This window comes from Schizosaccharomyces pombe, assembly GCF_000002945.2.
Source record: "Schizosaccharomyces pombe strain 972h- genome assembly, chromosome: III".
Lineage (NCBI taxonomy): Eukaryota > Fungi > Ascomycota > Schizosaccharomycetes > Schizosaccharomycetales > Schizosaccharomycetaceae > Schizosaccharomyces > Schizosaccharomyces pombe.
In genome coordinates, this window is record NC_003421.2 from 2,084,092 (window position 1) to 2,102,477 (window position 18,386).

Consider the following 18,386-nt stretch of genomic DNA (forward strand, 5'->3'; position numbering starts at 1 on the left):
AACCTCGTTCCTCAGTTCAGTTATGAGCTATATTAGTGATAGGTAACATTATAACCCAGTTAATACAATACCTATACTCAGTTGCTACTTATACAACCTGTGTATTGTAATATAATAGACCACAAGGAAAACTCACCGCAGTTCTACGTATCCTTAAATCAGATACCAAACTGCGTAGCTTACATGTTATCGCAACGAGCGTAACTCGTTTAACTCCCTTTGGGCCTGATAAGGAAGATGCGGGTGAAGGGAGTGAAATCCACGGACTAACCTTCTTTTAACCACCGAAGTCTACCCCAGATAATCTGAGGTAGCAAGTCACTTGGTATGTCAGTGCGTGTCGGTGCGTTACAAAACGATAGACGCAAAGCAAAACAATGAGAGGATTTAATTTTTTTAGGTTCCATTTTCTTGGTATAAACTAAAACATAGGTTGCCTTTTTCTTTTGTTTTGAATTGTCGTCATGTTGTCAAAAGGCATAATAATACAAACGAGTTCAATAAAACACAATGTAATCACTCAAATCATTATAACCAGTTCATCCATATACTTAAAGTTGACTTCAAATAACTTTATACAGTATTTATAATTATAAATAGTTATATAACTTACGAGCAGCATCCCACACATTTGTAGCTTTAAACAAATGTATACGATGCATTAAAAAAGTCGTTTCTGAAAATATCATTAATTAATGAGAAAAATAAGCACATTAGCAGACGTCCCAATTAAATAATTTCCTTTTAGCAGATCCGCACTCTGCTAATTTACGCAATCCACCCTTGCCTCACGAGACATTACGATGGTATAGTATGATACACACACAGTTACTACCTCAAACTTTGAGAATATAGGCAAAAAAGGAGATTCATAAACTAATCTAAAAAGATACGAGACAAATCGTGTTTGACTCTCGTTGACTACACTTGCTCAGAAAATTGATCTAGTGCTTGGAAAAGTACTTCTCGGGGTTTTTGGTGTCAATGGTATCGGAACCCTTGTGCCAGTTGGCAGGGCAAACCTCACCGTGCTCCTCAACGAATTGGAAGGCATCGAGAAGACGGAGAGCCTCGTCGACAGAACGGCCAACGGGGAGATCATTGATGGTGATTTGACGCAAAACACCCTTGGGGTCGATCAAGAAAAGACCACGGAAAGCAACACCGGCATCCTCGATCAAGACACCATAGTCACGGGAAACCTTATGGCTAGGGTCGGCCAAAAGGGGAATGTTAATGCCACCAAGGCCACCTTCCTTACGAGGAGTGTTGATGAAGGCAAGGTGAGAGTACTCGGAATCGGTGGAGGTCAAGATGACTTGAGCATTACGTTCAGCAAACTTGGAGGCGGCCTCAGAGAAAGCAACAATCTCAGTGGGACAAACAAAGGTAAAGTCAAGGGGATAGAAGCCCAAGAAGACCCATTTACCCTTGTAATCGGCCAACTTGATTTCCTCGAAAGCACCGTTAACAACGGCAGTACCCTTGAAGTCGGGAGCAGGTTTACCGATTTGCAAACTCATGATTATAGATTAATGATATGGAATTTAGGTAGGTTTGGAACAAGTTAAGACAGTTGCTGAGCCCAAAGAGAATCGTACTATTTGGATGTTGTATCGAAAGACACTGGAGAAAAGAAGCGGTGAGGGCATGTCCCTTTATATAGGACAGGATCTGCAGCCCCAGCTGACATACCAAGCTTGCGACTAGACGAGACGCCGATCATTCCATAACGTTCTAGATTACATAAAGCGCACATCCACCCAATCGATGAGATATGCATGAAGTAAGCAAGTGAGCTTAGTCAATAATTAGGCGATAATGCAAATCGCTTGTTAACGATAAATTCCGTTCTGGACTTGTGCTTACACTATCAATATATACAGAAAATGAAGGAACACCGGTGGACCTATTGACGAAAAGGAACGAGCTATAATAAATAAAATAAGGAAATATGTTGCGGTGTGTAGAATTAAAAAAACTATTACTGCACTTGTAGAGGAGAGACGGTGTGAATCTTCATAGTCGAAAAGGAGAGTCTTAGAAAGAAGGATCATCTTTTTCTAAAGAAGCTTACAAAAAGATTTACGACGAAAACAAAAGGTAATGTACTGACATTTTGCTCCACGGTCCTCCGGCTTAGTATTATACCTCGAAGTGGCCACCTTTTTGTTGTAGTGGACAAAGATGGTTATATTACTATATAAGGATTTACGAAATAATAAGTAATTCAGGTTTCATCCAATCTTTCTCATCGTGTTTGTTTCCACGTTTCCTGCTGTTTTTTTCTTGCCAGTCTTGTTTATAAAATTGACTCTTCTGAGGAAAACGGCTTGAACCCTACACTGCTTTGCCTCTCTTCAAATTACATTTACGCCTCCTTATTAGCTTCTTTTGTTCTCGACATTTCTTGAAAACGTTGCAATGGTTCATGTAAAAGTCATTTGCAATTTCCATAGTGTTCTATGCATCGTCTGTCCTCCACTTTTGGTACGTGGGTCCTCAATTCTGTTTTAACGTAATTGAACACGATCACTATATTATCCATCACTTAATCTTGCTACTATTTATCTACTGACTTTCCCCTTTACCACGCAGCGCCATCGACTAAACATATTTGTGTTTTTTATTATCTCCTTCATATTTCAGTAAATTACAGGTTTTTTCTTTTTATCTCAATTTATTGCTTACAAAAAAACCTTAATTCTATTATATATAAGGCATTTCCTTCGCAACTATCCATTTGCTATTCGTGTTTTAAGGTATCTTCTTTTGTTTTTCAATCATGCCTGCAAATTACCAATCTGTGCCTCAGGATGATCCTTCAGTGCCAAATTTGGCTCAGGCTCCTCCCGCCTATTCCGAATATAATGAATCTGCTACCGAAAATCCCGCTGTTGATCAATTTAAAAATACTACGCCCGTTGCTGAATGCGCCAAAAGCATTCGCATGGCCTTTTTAAGAAAGGTTTATGCCATTCTCACTGCTCAGCTTTTTGTCACTTCTTTATTTGGTGGCATTTTCTACCTACATCCTGCTTTTTCTTTTTGGGTTCAAATGCACCCATGGTTCTTGATTCTCAACTTCTTCATCTCTCTGGTTGTTTTGTTTGGTCTAATTATGAAGCCGTATTCCTATCCGCGTAATTACATTTTTCTTTTCCTTTTCACTGCACTTGAAGGATTGACTCTGGGTACCGCCATCACATTCTTCAGCGCTCGTATTATTCTTGAAGCTGTCTTCATTACACTTGGAGTGTTTGTCGCATTAACGGCTTTTACATTCCAGTCAAAATGGGACTTCAGCCGACTTGGAGGATTTCTATACGTTTCTTTATGGTCCCTTATCCTCACCCCTTTAATATTTTTCTTTGTACCATCTACGCCATTTATAGACATGGCTTTTGCTGGTTTCGGAACACTTGTATTTTGTGGTTACATCTTGTTTGATACATACAACATCCTTCACCGTTACTCACCGGAGGAGTTTATTATGTCGAGTTTAATGCTTTATCTTGATTTCATCAATTTATTTATTCGTATTTTGCAGATTCTTGGAATGCTCCAAAATAATGACAATAACTAAACTAATTCCCACTGGGCAGCATGTACATGTTTAAGTCCTTGTCAACTTTTTGATTGCTGCACTTTGTCATCGTTACGATGCTTTTTTTTTTTAAAAAATGCGGTTCTTTTTTCTCTTCACCTAGGTCTAAAAGTGACAGGGGATTAATTCCCGGCATGGCCGTTGCATACTGTGTATATTGTTGAACCATGTATGTGCTAATTATAATGTTTGCTATGAATTTTATTATTTTTTATTATTTGTTATATTGTTAATGATCTCGATCTGCTCATTTTTACTACCCAAACGAGCGTATCGATGAATTCAAACGACATTCCTTTTTTTAGCAGCATGAATGGAAACGCTGTATTTAATTTCGTTTTCAATCCTTTTTTGTTGCAAAAGGTAAATTCCAACAACGGTGACCGTTAAAACTAAATGGTTGTTGTGAATGTTATTTCATGTGGGTCTTCATGCTATCTGTTAAAAAATGTTGAGAGTGTTTGTTTGAATATAAGGTTTCTATATTTGAATTTAATACTATTAGATCTGAAGAGATCTTAAGTAGATACTTGTAAACGTTATTGAGGTTAAGTGGGAGTTATTTACTGACACGGGCAACTGTAAGATGTAAGCGATTGATGATTGTTTTATTTGGACCATAAACTTTCAGTTGTTAAATGTTTTGATTTTTTTGCTAATAATCTTTCAATAGAAAAAGCTGTTTTTGTAGCTATTACATAAATGTGTATAGTATATATAGCGTATGTTACTGTGAGCATTATAATTTATTACATCTACGCTGTTCTTCACTATATGAGATTGTCATTTCAGTTATATACGCACTGAGTTTACCAACTACCGTCGTCAGGTAAATAATCCATTGTTGATGGAAAAGCGGAATGAGACTGGTAATAATCGATTAAAAAGGTCTAATAACAGAGGGAAATCGAAGAAGGATTGGAAAGACGCCTCTGTGGAAACAACGCCGCGAGAAACTTCAGTCGACGAAGATAATACTAGTGTTTTCGAGGATGTGGAAGCACAGGACAGTCGACAAAAACGGTTCTCTTCTACGTTAGAAGGAAACAGGTTCGAAGAATTGAGAAGTCTTCGTGAGAAGGAACGTGAAGTAGCAATCCAAAATGGCTTAATCGATGATCCTACGAAACCAAGACAACTAGATGAGGCCGTAACGTTTGTTGGTACTTGCCCCGATATGTGTCCTGAATATGAACGTGAACAAAGAGAATATCAAAATAATTTGGAACGGTGGGAGATTAATCCAGAAACGGGTCGTGTCGATAAGAATCTTGCTGTAAAGGCTTTTCATCGTCCTGCGGCCGGTAATGAGCAAGCGTTACCCTCAGATGTTCGACCACCTCCAGTTTTAAAGGTTTGATTTTTTTTTTCTTACTAATCCTCTTGATTCGCAAATTTATTTATATATGTATTTCCAAAAAGCTTTTCAAAGGTTCTTACTAGATTTGAGTTCGATATGAATTCTAGCCTCCAGCTTAAATTCTACCTTTCTATATTTATATAATTCATTTTGCGATTCTAGGATGTTATCTATTTTTTCTTTCTCAGTTGCATTTTTATTCACACATGACTTAGAAATCGCTCGATTATTTGGTTGATAAAATAGTCTGTGGTCCTGATCCACTTGAGAATACACATTTCTTTGTACGTGACCGTACTCGATCTATTCGACAGGATTTTACACTTCAGAATTGTCGTGATTTGGATGCAGTTGCTTGTCACGAACGTATAGCCCGATATCATATATTATGTATTCATCAACTGTGTGAGAAGAAACAATTTAGCGCTCAACAAGAAGTTGAACAGTTACGAAAAGGTAGTAAACTTAAAATGCTGATTTTGTGGGACTTGAATTTTTTATGAGCATTTTAGTTAGCAGCACTCTTTCTTTTCATATATTTTATCATACTAACCTTTTAGTATTGCAATCTTTATGTGAATTTTATGATGATTTAAGAAAAGTTAAAATTCGATGTCCAAATGAACCAGAATTCCGAAGTTATGCAATTATAACGCATTTACGTGATCCGGATGTTGTCAGACAATCCCAAATCCTACCAATAGAAATATTTGACGATCAAAGAGTGCAGCTAGCTCTTCGATTGTCAGCGCTGGCGCAAAAAAATAATGAGCGGGTTGGTCATATCCTTCCGCGAAACACCGAAGCATGTCCTAATCTTTACACTCGGTTTTTCAAATTGGTTCAATCTCCTGCCGTAACATATTTAATGGCTTGTCTTTTAGAATCTCACTTCATGTCTATTCGAAAAGGTGCTCTAAAAGCCATGCGTAAGGCATTTATGTCAGCCCATGCCAATTTCCCCTGTGGGGATTTGAAGCGTATACTACATTTTGATACTGTAGAGCAAGCCGCTTCGTTTTCTCGGTACTACGGACTAGAAGTCTCTGATGATAATGGCGAGCTCAGTATAAATCTGAATAAAACAGCATTCTTTAATGGTATGTGATTTATAAATTACAGGACTAACTCATAAGATTCCAAACCTGATTTTCGACAGTTGTTTTCACAAACACTTGTCGAGTCCAAACTTCAAAATCGCTCATTTGCTGATATTATAAACGGTTCTCGTTACAATATAGACCGGGTTTCTCCGAACACAGCTTTTTCAACTAATATTCCTTTATCATTGCCATTCGCTAATAAAGAGCCACAACCTATTGCTGGTTTTAAAAAAAATACACCTGAGACTTCGGTAGTATCAAAGAACCTTAGTACTTTTAATGGGAAATTTAACGTAAATGCTCCTGTTTTTACTCCTCGATCTTTTCCTACTAAACCTTTTTCTGCTACTGACATTTCGTCAGTCCAACCCACAAACCTACCAAATGGATCCACTAACGGTACGGAAACATTTATTCCTCCTGTTCAAAATTCAATCACCTCAAATAAGGAAGCTGTGAAACCTATTAAAAATAAGCCAAAACCTATTTCCTTCGAGTCTTTATCTGCTGTAGGTAATTTAATCATATCTGATTCCCTCTCTCGAATAGTTCGTCAAATTTTGCAAAACTTATACACTGAATGGGTTCATGAAAAAACCAATTTAGTTTTTGCAACTATGTTCCGTACTATTTTCCGAGAAGTTTTGCTTGATGGTATTGCTTCTGAGGTATATCTAAAATCTCTGAAAAAGCATGCTATATCACAGATCTCCGTTAGAGCTCATCATTCGTGGGTAAAAAAACAAGAAAAAATGATGTTGGAGATGCGTGAGAAAAATCGTCAAGAAAAGTACTTTTCTGTTTTGAATTCTGTAGTCAAGGCTGAAAGTTCAAATATAACAAGGCTGCCTATAAAGAGAACGTTTTATGGGGATACCAGGAATCTTGATAAAGCTTCGGAAAAATTGCGCGCTGAACACGATCGAACTCGCAGATTGTGGAAACCAGTATTAATGGATTCACTTTTTTCTAATTTACAAAAATTTCCTGTATATGAAGATTGGCATTTATTGATTTTTAATGCTTCCACAAGTTCAATGATGAAAACATGGCTGTGTGCCAAGTTCAGCTTGAAAGAAACTAACAAAACATCATTTTGGCATTCTTCGTATAATTTATTCAATCGGCAATATCATGTTGATATGCCGGATAATGTATCAGATTTACCCCAAACTAGGCTATGTTATGGTGCTTGCGTTTATAATGTTGGTTTACTTGATGAAGAGAAAAGAAAAGATTTAGCTAATTCAGACTTGAATTCGTCTCCGAAACTCATTCAAGGCAATGATAGTCGAAGTGCGCATGAATCCTCGGCAAATAAACTATTTTCTTTTGTGCATGATATTTCGAGGTTAACAATTACGAAGCTACCACTTTTGTTAATTTTTTGGTCCGACAGTAATTTGGATATGCAGGGAATCACACAAAAATACCGCTTTTTGGAACTGATTACTTCCACCTGGTCAGCAATTTCAAGCATTCATGTTTTAACAATAACAAATGATCGAGACATGGATTTGGAGCACAGTTTGAAGGTATTATTAGACAATGTTACGGTTGAAAAATCACCCTTTGCCCAACTGGAGGAATTGGAAGTAGTGCGCAAGAAAAGAGAGGCAGAAATTGAGGCAAGTTCTAAAACGGTTAAGAGACTCGCTAGCAACAATAAATTTCTAACGGATTCCAATGTTGAAGGTTTATTAGAGGCCCCGACGAGTCTTGAAAACTCGTTAGTGGAAGACGATAAATGGGCATCGCTACGACAAAAAATAAAAGCAGCTAGAGATCTCTTGAAAAAGGTTGAAACTTTTTATTAATCCTTTTTACGATTACAGGTTTTTTTTATTATTTTGGCCATATTAATGTATAATAGTTATTAAAATTTTTGGGACATTAGATAATTATGATCTTGTTCGACATATAAGTATGTGTACAATCGTATATATCGCTTTTTAAAATAACCTCTTTGTACTAAAAACAAAGAAGATAAAAGACGGTTTTTAGAGGTCGATCATACAGTTATAGAAACAATTTCCCATATCAAAGAGAGTCAAGTACAAAAGTACGTTTACCAGCTCTCAGCACAAATAATGAATTATCGGGAAATTTGTAATTGGAGTCAAGGATAGGCTTATGGCCTAAAGAGACTGCTCCTGAGAGAATATGCTCAGTAGCTTCTTTTCGCGAGGTGTATATTTGTAATGTGCGAAGGAGACGAGAAAAAGGCTGATCTTTAATTGAAGAATCAATTGTGCGATAAAATTTGCAATCTTTAAAGAGAGCGCGTATTTCGGGTAAAGAAGGAAAAGAATCTCCTTGTTGTGGAGCCTCTGAATAGAACCCGAAAGGTGCCTGATGGGCTCCATGAAGCAATTTCGTCTGAATCTGAGCAAGTTCTAAAGCTTTTTTTCCGTGGACCATACGTACCACATTGCTAGCAAGATATTTGTGAACGATCCTTTGAGAAGGATCTTTCTCGTGTTCAGCCTTAATTTGTTCCAATTGCTCCAAGGGAAGCAAAGTGAGCATATCAAGGCATTTACAAGCTAAATCATCAGGAGCGGATATGAAATACTAAAAGGATTTGTTAGACGCGCATTTCAATACAGATAATCTGAACATACTTGATAAAGTGAGTAGGAATCCGTTAGCTTCGGATCAAGCCAGATGGCATTTCCAGCAGATTTTCCAAGCTTTTGTCCACTAGATGAAGTGAGAAGTGGGGTTGTTAGGGCATAAACATTGGCATTAGGGTGAGTTCGTCGAACAAGATCCGTTCCCGCTGTGATGTTGCCCCACTGATCGCTTCCACCTATTTGTAAGTTTACGGAATGATTTTCGTACAAATATGAGTAATCATAAGCCTGAAGCAACTGATACGTGAGTTCAGCAAACGATAGACCAGAAGGACTTTGAAGACGAGTAGTAACACTGTCACGAGCTAGCATCTGAGATACCCGAACATGAGGACCGACAGAGCTTAAAAATTTGAGCAACTTTAAATTTTCGTACCAGCTGGAATTACGCACAATTGACCACTGACTGGAAGATGGCATCTGTGAAAAAGGGTAATTACAGTCCTGCGCGTAGGATAGTATACTGCTTGAAAGGTCTTTAAGTTGGTTATGAATGGAATTGCTATTTGCTGTACGTGTGGTTTCTGCCATCTGCTTACGGCTCGTACTTCGACCTGAAGGATCTCCCAATTGCGCTGTTGCATCGCCTATAACTGTAAAAACAGGGAATCCATTTAAAAAGAAATGAACCAAAGGCATAAGAGCTACCAAGTTTCCCACGTGGAGTGAGGCAGCAGTCGGATCGGCTCCCAAATATACACTGTTTACATTGCACGAAGGTTGTAATCTTAACAAAGTTCAGTTAATTTGGAATCATATGAAAATATAATCTTACAAAGTGGTGTTATGAATTAAAGAGCGAGCTTGCAATTGCTTTAGGCATGCTAGTAAACGTGACATATAATTTTTTTTACCAGGGCGTAGACTTTACCTACAATTGTGCAACCAGCAAAATCCAATTTGCACCGGGAGCTTGTATTATAAGAACCGGTGGGTTCCTCGTTAAGACCGCGGCCACAAAGGTAACACCTGATCACGAAGTAACATGGTTGTCGACCTAATGCTACATCCATCTTGCTTACTACCAGCAACTAGCCAAGATCATGAATTTGACTCTATACGCAGTAAATGCGTTTCTGATATTAGACAGTAGTGGAAAAAGGATTTTTACAAAGTACTATGCACCGCCGCATTTGAAAGAAGGTGAGGGAGGCGTGTTTAACTCTGTGAAGGAAGAAAAAACATTCGAAAAAGGTCTATTTGAGAAGACATGGAAGACGCAGAATGATATTTTAACATATGATGGAAAGCTCGTAGTGATGTTGACCGTAATGGATGTTATTTTTTACATAGTCGGTGGAATGGAAGAAAATGAGGTGATGCTTTATGAGTGTTTACGGTCGATTCGAGATGCTCTTGAATTACTGTTTAAATATGTTCCAGATAAACGCACTCTATTAGAGAACTATGATCAATTGGTTATTGTTGTCGATGAAACTATCGATGATGGTGTTATCCTGGAGACTGAACCAGCTTTAATCGCAGCCCGTGTTACTAAGGGACCGGTTTCTGAAGCCCAGGCCATTGTCTCCGACTTTAAGGAAATGGGCTTCATGAATAGTTTCCAAAAAGCTCGTGAAAAGATCACGGAGAGAATTTTGAAAGGAACATTTTAATGGTCATTCATCCTTGTATCTCTTTTTAGAGTAATAGATAAGCAAATACATCACTTTAGTAGGCAAATTATCGTCGACTACTATAAATTTGCAATTTACCAACTTTTTTTTTCGCACCGATTTGGGGATCTGGCTTACTTAATTTACTGTACTACAACGAAAAGTTCTTTTTCCAAATATGGTGGCTCTCTTGGTTAATTCTGTTTCCCAATTTTCTTCCTTTTTCACTTCTTCTAGTTGCATATCTAGTCGCTCTTTTCCCGTCCGTAAACACATTTCTTTATTGACTTGTTATCCTCAATTCTCTTCTTGCCGGTTTCAACTTGGAATGCATAATGAATTATTATTTTCTCTTTTATCCTGCAATACTTGTAGCCGTTGGGAATTTTTCGTCAATCGTTTACTATCGTTGTAAAGAATGTAAAAAATTGCAAAGAATTAGATGTATATTAAGGCATTCGTTATTTATTAATCAATTTGTGTGTAGATGTAAAGTTAAATTTAAAATCTCTTTTATTGACCCAAAGAAATTCGAACTCAAAATATCAAAATTACTATAACCAATTGATGCACCGGTTAATGCCAGATATTTGAAAGCCAATATTTGAACAAGATATATGCTTTACAACATGTACAATCTACTAATGTTGTGCAACTTACTTACAGTGACTATGAAAAATTGACTGATACCAATATACACGTTACTGAACAAAAGATAAACTAGCTTTGAGTTAACTTTTTTATTTTATTAAAGCTGGAAGGCTTTACAACAATGTACAATTGAAAAGAAAAAGTACTTTGCTTTTCAGCGTCTTAGTACTTCTTCTCAGTTTGCATCAAAATGTCAGCATACTCCTCAATAGGGGTTTGACCAAAAGGACGCTCAGCCCACAAGTTAGGGGTGAGGATACCGTAGGTAAGAGAAGCAGCGGCAAAGGCAGCCTTAACAAAGTTACCCAAAGTCTTGGTGGAACCACGAGATTGGGTGTAGCAATCTTCGATACCAGCGAGTTGAAGGAAACGCTTGGTAACGGGAGCAGCAACAAGACCAGCACCACGGGGAGCAGGGACGAGACGAACAGTAACGGAACCGCACTTGCCAGAAACCTTGACGGGGACAGTGTGAGGATCACCCAAAGCAGTACCCCAGTAACCACGACGAATAGGCATGATGGAAAGCTTGCCCATGATGATAGCACCACGAATAGCAGTAGCAACTTCCTTAGCGCACTTGATACCTAAACCAACGTGACCATCGCTGTCACCAATAACAACGAAAGCCTTGAAACGGGTACGTTGACCGGCACGAGTTTGCTTTTGGACGGGAACGACCTTCATAACTTCGTCGTTCAAACGAGGCAAGAAGTAGTCGACAATTTGGTACTCCTTGATGGGGAGAGAGTACAAGTAGATCTCTTCAATAGACTTGATCTTACCAGCCTTCACCAGACGGCCCAACTTGGTGACGGGAACCCATTCCTTCTCCTCATCACGCTTGGCTCCACGACGGCCACGTCCGCGACCACGACCACCACGTCCACCTCTTCCAAATCCTCTGGGTGCGCTTTCTGCCATTTCTGCTAATTATTCCAAGTTCCTAAAATTGTGTAGGTAACGAAGGATGATAAAAAATTTGGATGCTCAAAAGCTTCTATAATGAGTGTGACTGTTTGGGCTCATTAGGGTAGGGTTCTCTCTCGAATGAGAGTTAAGTAAGAATGACTTAAAAAATTTGTTTTGAAAACTTATAAGGTTTTTACCTTATTTTAATGATTGGATTCTTTAATGGCTCCTTGGGACCAACTTTTGCTTGTTTTTTTTTAGTTCCCTGTGAACGAATTTTCGTTGTTACCGGCAATTTGTTACTTGCTCAATGTTAGGACTTAAATCCATAAATTTCTTCGATTCAATTTTCAACTAATTCTCTCAAGCAACTTCCTTTTAATTCTCTTATTTTAAGTTGCGATCAACATCTGAACGCTTCTTTTGACCCCGGTATGTACGATTCGATTGCCTCGTCTCATCAATGTAACAATTAGGGTAGGGTATATGTTTGGAACAGTCACTTTTTATTAGCAACACAAAATCTACTTCAACAACTTCTTCTTTCACTAAACCCCATCGTGGTCACCGCTGTCTACAAAATGAGTCAAGTCGCCAAAGATCAAAAGGAACAACAAATTCCCTCTACTGTTCACCGCATTCGCATTACCCTTACTTCTCGTAACGTTCGTAACTTGGAGAAGGTTTGCTCTGACTTGGTCAACCGTGCCAAGGACAAGCAATTGCGTGTTAAGGGTCCTGTTCGTCTTCCCACCAAGATCTTGAAAATCACTACCCGTAAGACTCCTAACGGTGAAGGTTCCAAGACCTGGGAAACCTATGAGATGCGTATCCACAAGCGTCTCATCGACCTCCACTCTCCTTCCGAGATTGTCAAGCAAATTACTTCCATCCACATCGAGCCTGGTGTTGAGGTTGAGGTTACCATTGCCCAGTAAGGTGCTTGTTCCATTTGGTCGGGGTTCGGGATGTCATGTTTGCATCGACAGTCCCCTCCAGTGAAATAAAATTTTACTTTTAAAAAAAATTGTTGTATAAAAAGACGTATTATGATTTGTAATTTGTAAAGTAAGGAAATATTTTTAAAGTGGTACTTGGAAAAGAGGCTACTGGTTTGTTCATGGATAGATCGGACGGACTACATGTGTAAGCCATCTCCTGTTGCATGAGGTCGATGAAGGTGTAATCTAGCTATAGAGATGCTGTTTTGTAGATGAATTTCAACAATCTTTTTTTCTCTTTTGATATAACAACTATACCTCTTTACCTGCAGCAGCACTAGTTTATATTCATGCCCATTCAAGTCGACTTATCGGGAATAATGAACTTTTACATGTTATTAATGTTTCTGGTTATGATATCTAATTTTTTTTTCGACAAAAGATGTAAAACCCCATTAAATTGCTGTTTACTTGTTCTACATAATAATCGTACAAGTTTCCAAAGTAAACTTTCTTTTCGGACCTTTTCAAATATGTATGGTAAGGTGAAATTGGCATAACGCAGTCTTTGTTCATAACATGCCTTTCAATACGTAAAACAAAAGCACGTTTTGACATACTTGCATAATTTTATAACTCGTAGGAAGGAGACGTAAGGGAATAAATGTGCAACTCAAAGCTTCAATATCTGTCTTATCATGGTAAGAAAGATGCAATAAAACAATGGGCTGCGGGTCATAAAGACATGTATCGACGAACATTTATTTATAGAAAGCAAACTGTTCCATATCTGTAGGCTTAACGGCACGAGCATAAGCCTCTTCAATGTCGCTTTGAAGGATGACGCCACGACTCTTTCGCACAGCTAAAAGACCTGCATCTTGCATGATGGCAGCAATTTGAGCACCACTAGATGCATCTGGTCGCATAATAAATGTATCCAAGTCAACCTCGGGAGAAAGCAACATTTTAGCTGTGATGGTTTGGAAAACAAGTCGACGTTGGCGACGATCGCGGTAGGAAGGAAATTCAATTTTTCGATCTAAACGGCCAGGACGAAGAAGAGCAGGATCTAGAGTGTCGGCACGATTAGTAGCCATGATTACTTTAACATTAGCACCTTGATCAAAACCATCCATCTGGGTTAAAAGTTCAATCAAAATACGTTGGACTTCACGATCAGCACCGGTTTGGGCATCAAAACGCTTTGTAGCAATAGCATCAATTTCATCAATAAAAATAATAGCAGGAGCATTTTCACGTGCCATTCTAAATACATCTCGAACCATACGTGGACCCTCACCAAGGTATTTTTGAACAAATTCAGATCCAACAACACGAATAAAGTTGGCAGCTGTTGAGTTGGCCACAGCTTTTACAAGCATTGTTTTACCGGTACCTGGAGGACCGTAAAGTAAAACGCCTCTAGGAGGATCAATACCAATCTGACGATAAAGATCGCCTTGTGTTAGAGGTAATTCAACGGCTTCACGAACTTCTTGCTTTTGAACATCTAAACCACCAACATCAGCATAAGAAACATCAGGTCTTTCATCTGGACGAAGCATAGAAATAGATGAATCTGCTTCTGGTGGTAAAATGTCGACTAAAGCGTTTGAGTGTCGTTGAAGAGCGACACTTGCTGAAGGTTTTAAAAGCTCTCGATCAAGTGTACTTAAAATACGAACGACATAATTAGATCCAGTTGTACTTCCTACAATAGCAGTATTTTGATCAATGGCCTCCAAGAATTGTCCGATTACTAGAGGCACAGATTGTATTCGTTTCACTTCTTCTTGTGCTCTTATTAATTCTCGCTTGAGTGATTTACAGTCTTCTTTGATGAATCCTTCTTGTAAATCCAGCATTTCTAATTGGCGCTCTAGCGCTTTCCAGCGATTGTACAAATCAATTTCCTCTGTACTATTCATTTTGCGTATGTGGTAGTTGCTAGAAATAAAGGTATTGGGAAACGTTGAGATCGAAGTTGCCCATTGCTCCAACACACTAACTCATTCAAAGTGTTACGTTATAGTGCCCTAATGTCTGTTTTTAATAATAAAACACTATGGACGGAAAAGAAGGAATGAATACGTTCTCTTTTACAATTATTCAATATAGTTATTAAGGTTCATTGTTACTCATTTTTGCATAAGCTATTGAGGCACCAGACATTTGTTTGCGTACATGCTTAGGAACCCATTAGGATTTAAGACCCGAAAGCAAGTGTCAATTTCTCCTTTACCGATTTAGTAATTTCTTTATATTTATTTGTTAAATTTCTAAACATTTAACCGATAATAATACCAAATATCTCTCAAACCGTGAAAATTCTAAATGTTTTTAGGCATCACTAAATCCTAATAGGGATCAATTCATATTTACTCTATTCAATTATTGTTATTCTATTATATGCACAAATTTTATCTTTATATTCTCTTATTCAAAATTTCAAAGGATAAACAATGTTTAAGCAGCTTTAGAAGCATGGTATGGATAAACAGATACCAAGTTCACTTGCTTTCGGTAAAAATGAATGTTTTTTGATATAATATTTATCCGTTTTAATTTTACTAAAAGAATGTGTGCCTATTAAAAATTAAAGGTTTAACGATTGATTACTTTGTGCAACGCATTATAACATAATCTACTGCAATGCCATAACATTGATAAAGAGATGTCTGTTTATGTCTTTAATCGATTTATGTGCGAGAAACAGTAAATGAACGTAATCTCATCCTTTTTTTTCAGCCATTGTTTAAAAAGTAGAAAATATATCTTTGGATAGCTAGCAGAGCATTGTCGAGAAATCATTATTTTTAGTTATTTCAGCTTCTCAATGTCGAATGTTACACCTTAGGGTAGGTCTTTAAACAGCGTGACTGTTTTTGGTTTTCTGATCAACACACTGAAAGTTTAGGATCAGTTGCACAGAACCACCACCACCGCTTTTTTATCAAAATGGGTGCCTACAAGTACTTGGAAGAGCTTGCTAAGAAGAAGCAATCTGACGTTAACTTGTTCTTGTCTCGCGTTCGCGCTTGGGAGTACCGTCAGATGAATGTAATCCACCGTGCCAGCCGTCCTTCTCGTCCTGACAAGGCTCGTCGTTTGGGTTACAAGGCTAAGCAAGGTTATGTTATCTACCGCATCCGTGTCCGCCGTGGTGGTCGTAAGCGCCCTGTCCCCAAGGGTCAAACATATGGTAAACCCGTCCACCAGGGTGTTAACCATCTCAAGTACCAACGCTCTGCTCGCTGTACCGCTGAGGAGCGTGTTGGCCGCTACTGCTCTAACTTGCGTGTATTGAACTCTTACTGGGTTAACCAAGATGCTACTTACAAGTTCTTTGAGGTTATCCTTGTTGATCCCTCTCACAAGGCTATCCGTCGCGATCCTCGTATCAACTGGATTGTCAACCCCGTTCACAAGCACCGTGAGTCTCGTGGTCTTACTTCCATTGGTAAGAAGTCTCGTGGTATTGGCAAGGGTCATCGTTTCAACAACTCTCCCCAGCATGCCACCTGGCTCCGTCACAACACTTTGTCTCTTCGCAGATACCGTTAGAGAGTTTGGCGCTAATTGTAATATCTCAAAACAAGACATTTCTGTTGTTCAAAATATATTAGTCGAAAGTATTTTTTGTAACTATTTGTAAGAAACTCAGGAAGAAAGTAGTTAACTGTATTCAACAATAATAAGCTCATGGTATGATGGCTGTTGTTGAGAGTATATGTATATAAAAAATACTGTTTAAAAAGTTTAAAAAATCATAAGCTTATTTATTCAAATAGTAAAAATATACATAATATACATACTATCTTTGACTTTTACTTAAAATCTAAGCAAAGAAGGCATGGAGATAGCGATGAAAGCTAGAATGTGCTTTTCGTTCTGCTCACTCTGTTAAAAAACAATAAAAAAAAGAAATGTAGTACATTAATAAGAAAATGGTGATATTAACTTTATATGTGTATTTTTTAATAAAAAGAAGCAATCCCGTATATTATAATTGTAAGAATAGTAATCAAAAATTCATTGTTATACCATGAGAGAAGAATATTATTCCCTTTTGATAATGTTTTGCATTGGATATCACCCCAAAGCACTTATCCATTATTTTTCACAATCTTTCTAATTCCAAAAAAATGTACAGGTTTCAAAAATTATAGTTTAGGACCGGAGTTTGTCAAAGTAAAGTTGTTTATCCTAGCCTAGACAAGAAAGTTAGGAAATCATAAAGGCAACAAAATCCAACACCAATTCAATTGGAAAAAAAAAGGTAAAAGATTAATCTGGAAAAATATTTTAAAAAACATTACAAAAAAGATAATATAACTTCCATAAACTGGTTAATTGACGCTCGAGTGTTTTGAGTTTTTTTATAACAAATCCCCCACAAGTCTTATTTAATTAAACAACTGAAAATTAAAACGTTGCTTATCACATACTGTTTCAATAACATTTCGTTCTATCACAAAGCTTTATTAAAAACGTCTCCATTTAGTATCAGCCTAACTAAAGTCAAGGGCTAGTTGAGCTGCGATGCCATTTTCCAAATCTTCTAATTCTAAAACAATATCTTCATTTTCAGAAGATGACATGATAGAGTTCTTTTTCTCTTCATAAGCTCGACTAAACGAATAATTAGCACATAAGTAATACAAAAGCCCTTACCAAACTGCCTCTTTTGAATAAATCCTTAAGTATTGAGTAATTAATTCTAAAGCACTTGGAGTAATTTTGGTTCCCTTTTCTGAACTGAAATACAAGGTCAGAATGCGTGCCAACGTATTGAGGGACAGCAGTTCGCTTTCCTGCTCCATTACACTTCAATGACAGAGAAATTAATTGATTTCGGCCTTGAACAAGAGGAGGAGGATACGGAATTTGTCCCAGGTGACAGTACGGATACGGAGTCGTCGTTTTCTGATGCTGATTCAAGTGAGGAGGAGTTCGTAGAGGAAAAAGAAGCCTCGCAAGTTCAAAGTACTAAATCAAAAATTGCAACCAGTGAATCTGAAGATGTTACTCTTAAAAATATAGCAAAAAAAAATAAAAGAGAAAGAAATGATAAATTAATCCCTCAACAATCAAATGAATCCGAGGCAATTGAGAAACCGGTACAGTCTACAACCGAAGTGGAACTGAAGACTAATGAACTTGCAGAATCGAATTCCTCAGTTGCCGTAGAAGGGGATGAAAATTCCTATGCTGAAACACCTAAGAAGAAACACTCATTGATAAGGAAACGCCGTAAATCTCCACTTGATAGCTCGTCAGCCCAAAAGGTTTTAAAGAAAAACAAGCTAAACACTCTTGAACAAGCACAGCAAAATTGGTCAAAGTATATTAAGGAACAGGATATTCAAGATGAGCTTCGGATCGCCAATAAAGATGGTTATGTCGAGCGCCAGGAATTCTTAGCAAAAACCCGTGCTGCACATGAAGAAAAAATTCGAGAGATGAAAAAGTTGCCGTAACAAAATGGTTTAAAACTTAAAACTAGTATTTTTTTTAATGAAGAACCCCTTTTGTCTAAGACACCAGCCGGCAGCAT

At 37.7% G+C, this 18,386-nt stretch overlaps 11 protein-coding genes and 13 long non-coding RNA genes across 24 annotated transcripts, besides 1 other annotated feature; 8 read left to right on the top strand and 16 right to left on the bottom strand.

The window, feature by feature from the left end:
• Positions 1–184: part of an LONG TERMINAL REPEAT that runs on past the window's edge.
• Positions 20–939, bottom strand: SPOM_SPNCRNA.1258. Its single transcript, NR_150123.1, has one exon. It is a non-coding gene; the product is annotated as a non-coding RNA, possible alternative UTR (long non-coding RNA).
• Positions 851–1,628, bottom strand: tpx1 (thioredoxin peroxidase Tpx1). The gene has a single exon (NM_001023421.3). The coding sequence runs from the start codon at positions 1,521–1,523 to the stop codon at positions 945–947; it is 579 nt and encodes a 192-aa protein (NP_588430.1). The 5' UTR covers positions 1,524–1,628; the 3' UTR covers positions 851–944.
• Positions 1,607–2,447, bottom strand: SPOM_SPNCRNA.1259. Its single transcript, NR_150124.1, has one exon. It is a non-coding gene; the product is annotated as a non-coding RNA, possible alternative UTR (long non-coding RNA).
• SPOM_SPNCRNA.1260 lies at positions 1,771–2,674 on the top strand. Its single transcript, NR_150126.1, has one exon. It is a non-coding gene; the product is annotated as a non-coding RNA, possible alternative UTR (long non-coding RNA).
• Positions 2,590–4,263, top strand: bxi1 (BAX inhibitor family protein Bxi1). The gene has a single exon (NM_001023422.3). It carries the CDS (start codon positions 2,786–2,788, stop codon positions 3,584–3,586), a length of 801 nt encoding a protein of 266 aa, NP_588431.1. The 5' UTR covers positions 2,590–2,785; the 3' UTR covers positions 3,587–4,263.
• Positions 4,264–4,421: 158 nt separating this feature from the next.
• sac3 (nuclear export factor sac3) lies at positions 4,422–7,900 on the top strand. The gene is made up of 4 exons (NM_001023423.3): positions 4,422–4,961; positions 5,183–5,426; positions 5,528–6,067; positions 6,104–7,900. Exons 1-4 carry the CDS (start codon positions 4,455–4,457, stop codon positions 7,885–7,887), a joined length of 3,075 nt encoding a protein of 1,024 aa, NP_588432.1. The 5' UTR covers positions 4,422–4,454; the 3' UTR covers positions 7,888–7,900.
• SPOM_SPNCRNA.7623 lies at positions 4,544–4,961 on the bottom strand. The gene has a single exon (NR_196959.1). It is a non-coding gene; the product is annotated as a non-coding RNA (long non-coding RNA).
• On the bottom strand, positions 5,128–5,389 carry SPOM_SPNCRNA.7624. Its single transcript, NR_196960.1, has one exon. It is a non-coding gene; the product is annotated as a non-coding RNA (long non-coding RNA).
• Positions 5,612–5,866, bottom strand: SPOM_SPNCRNA.7625. Its single transcript, NR_196961.1, has one exon. It is a non-coding gene; the product is annotated as a non-coding RNA (long non-coding RNA).
• Positions 5,975–6,196, bottom strand: SPOM_SPNCRNA.7626. Its single transcript, NR_196962.1, has one exon. It is a non-coding gene; the product is annotated as a non-coding RNA (long non-coding RNA).
• Positions 6,688–6,931, bottom strand: SPOM_SPNCRNA.7627. Its single transcript, NR_196963.1, has one exon. It is a non-coding gene; the product is annotated as a non-coding RNA (long non-coding RNA).
• SPOM_SPNCRNA.7628 lies at positions 7,425–7,859 on the bottom strand. The gene has a single exon (NR_196964.1). It is a non-coding gene; the product is annotated as a non-coding RNA (long non-coding RNA).
• Positions 7,901–7,925: 25 nt separating the features above from the next.
• Positions 7,926–9,546, bottom strand: SPOM_SPCC576.06C (tyrosine--tRNA (Tyr) ligase; the record flags this gene model as incomplete). Its single annotated transcript, NM_001023424.3, has 3 exons — positions 7,926–8,644; positions 8,695–9,433; positions 9,482–9,546. 3 exons carry the CDS (start codon positions 9,544–9,546, stop codon positions 8,111–8,113), a joined length of 1,338 nt encoding a protein of 445 aa, NP_588433.1. The 3' UTR covers positions 7,926–8,110.
• Positions 9,547–9,735: 189 nt separating this feature from the next.
• ret3 (coatomer zeta subunit protein) lies at positions 9,736–10,778 on the top strand. The gene has a single exon (NM_001023425.3). The coding sequence runs from the start codon at positions 9,750–9,752 to the stop codon at positions 10,320–10,322; it is 573 nt and encodes a 190-aa protein (NP_588434.1). The 5' UTR covers positions 9,736–9,749; the 3' UTR covers positions 10,323–10,778.
• SPOM_SPNCRNA.7629 lies at positions 10,000–10,248 on the bottom strand. Its single transcript, NR_196965.1, has one exon. It is a non-coding gene; the product is annotated as a non-coding RNA (long non-coding RNA).
• SPOM_SPNCRNA.7630 lies at positions 10,460–10,828 on the bottom strand. The gene has a single exon (NR_196966.1). It is a non-coding gene; the product is annotated as a non-coding RNA (long non-coding RNA).
• Positions 10,829–11,043: 215 nt separating this feature from the next.
• Positions 11,044–11,945, bottom strand: rps2 (40S ribosomal protein uS5). Its single transcript, NM_001023426.3, has one exon. The coding sequence runs from the start codon at positions 11,895–11,897 to the stop codon at positions 11,136–11,138; it is 762 nt and encodes a 253-aa protein (NP_588435.1). The 5' UTR covers positions 11,898–11,945; the 3' UTR covers positions 11,044–11,135.
• SPOM_SPNCRNA.1261 lies at positions 11,903–12,894 on the bottom strand. The gene has a single exon (NR_150127.1). It is a non-coding gene; the product is annotated as a non-coding RNA, possible alternative UTR (long non-coding RNA).
• Positions 12,436–12,926, top strand: rps20 (40S ribosomal protein uS10). The gene has a single exon (NM_001023427.3). It carries the CDS (start codon positions 12,467–12,469, stop codon positions 12,821–12,823), a length of 357 nt encoding a protein of 118 aa, NP_588436.1. The 5' UTR covers positions 12,436–12,466; the 3' UTR covers positions 12,824–12,926.
• Positions 12,927–13,197: 271 nt separating this feature from the next.
• On the bottom strand, positions 13,198–14,775 carry rpt3 (proteasome regulatory subunit Rpt3). The gene has a single exon (NM_001023428.3). The coding sequence runs from the start codon at positions 14,755–14,757 to the stop codon at positions 13,588–13,590; it is 1,170 nt and encodes a 389-aa protein (NP_588437.1). The 5' UTR covers positions 14,758–14,775; the 3' UTR covers positions 13,198–13,587.
• SPOM_SPNCRNA.7631 lies at positions 13,468–14,566 on the top strand. The gene has a single exon (NR_196967.1). It is a non-coding gene; the product is annotated as a non-coding RNA (long non-coding RNA).
• A 979-nt stretch (positions 14,776–15,754) lies between the features above and the next one.
• rpl15 (60S ribosomal protein eL15) lies at positions 15,755–16,464 on the top strand. Its single transcript, NM_001023429.3, has one exon. The coding sequence runs from the start codon at positions 15,788–15,790 to the stop codon at positions 16,391–16,393; it is 606 nt and encodes a 201-aa protein (NP_588438.1). The 5' UTR covers positions 15,755–15,787; the 3' UTR covers positions 16,394–16,464.
• A 293-nt stretch (positions 16,465–16,757) lies between these two features.
• mhf2 (FANCM-MHF complex subunit Mhf2) lies at positions 16,758–17,786 on the bottom strand. Its single transcript, NM_001023430.3, has 2 exons — positions 17,504–17,786; positions 16,758–17,461 (listed from the first exon to the last, which is right to left on the bottom strand). Exons 1-2 carry the CDS (start codon positions 17,650–17,652, stop codon positions 17,341–17,343), a joined length of 270 nt encoding a protein of 89 aa, NP_588439.1. The 5' UTR covers positions 17,653–17,786; the 3' UTR covers positions 16,758–17,340.
• Positions 17,646–18,309, top strand: swc5 (Swr1 complex subunit Swc5; the record flags this gene model as incomplete). Its single annotated transcript, NM_001023431.2, has 1 exon — positions 17,646–18,309. The coding sequence occupies exon 1, from the start codon at positions 17,662–17,664 to the stop codon at positions 18,307–18,309; it is 648 nt and encodes a 215-aa protein (NP_588440.1). The 5' UTR covers positions 17,646–17,661.
• Positions 18,310–18,386: the final 77 nt, after the last annotated feature.

Bases quoted from the DNA above. Each gene is read 5' to 3' on its own strand.
- tpx1 (NM_001023421.3), bottom strand. From the start codon at position 1,523: ATGAGTTTGCAAATCGGTAAACCTGCTCCCGACTTCAAGGGTACTGCC.
- bxi1 (NM_001023422.3), top strand. From the start codon at position 2,786: ATGCCTGCAAATTACCAATCTGTGCCTCAGGATGATCCTTCAGTGCCA.
- sac3 (NM_001023423.3), top strand. From the start codon at position 4,455: ATGGAAAAGCGGAATGAGACTGGTAATAATCGATTAAAAAGGTCTAAT. The intron at 4,962-5,182 runs GTTTGATTTTTT...CACATGACTTAG, and splicing joins GACCACCTCCAGTTTTAAAG to AAATCGCTCGATTATTTGGT. The intron at 5,427-5,527 runs GTAAACTTAAAA...CTAACCTTTTAG, and splicing joins TGAACAGTTACGAAAAGGTA to TATTGCAATCTTTATGTGAA.
- ret3 (NM_001023425.3), top strand. From the start codon at position 9,750: ATGAATTTGACTCTATACGCAGTAAATGCGTTTCTGATATTAGACAGT.
- rps2 (NM_001023426.3), bottom strand. From the start codon at position 11,897: ATGGCAGAAAGCGCACCCAGAGGATTTGGAAGAGGTGGACGTGGTGGT.
- rps20 (NM_001023427.3), top strand. From the start codon at position 12,467: ATGAGTCAAGTCGCCAAAGATCAAAAGGAACAACAAATTCCCTCTACT.
- rpt3 (NM_001023428.3), bottom strand. From the start codon at position 14,757: ATGAATAGTACAGAGGAAATTGATTTGTACAATCGCTGGAAAGCGCTA.
- rpl15 (NM_001023429.3), top strand. From the start codon at position 15,788: ATGGGTGCCTACAAGTACTTGGAAGAGCTTGCTAAGAAGAAGCAATCT.
- mhf2 (NM_001023430.3), bottom strand. From the start codon at position 17,652: ATGGAGCAGGAAAGCGAACTGCTGTCCCTCAATACGTTGGCACGCATT. The intron at 17,462-17,503 runs GTAAGGGCTTTT...TTATTCGTTTAG, and splicing joins TATTCAAAAGAGGCAGTTTG to TCGAGCTTATGAAGAGAAAA.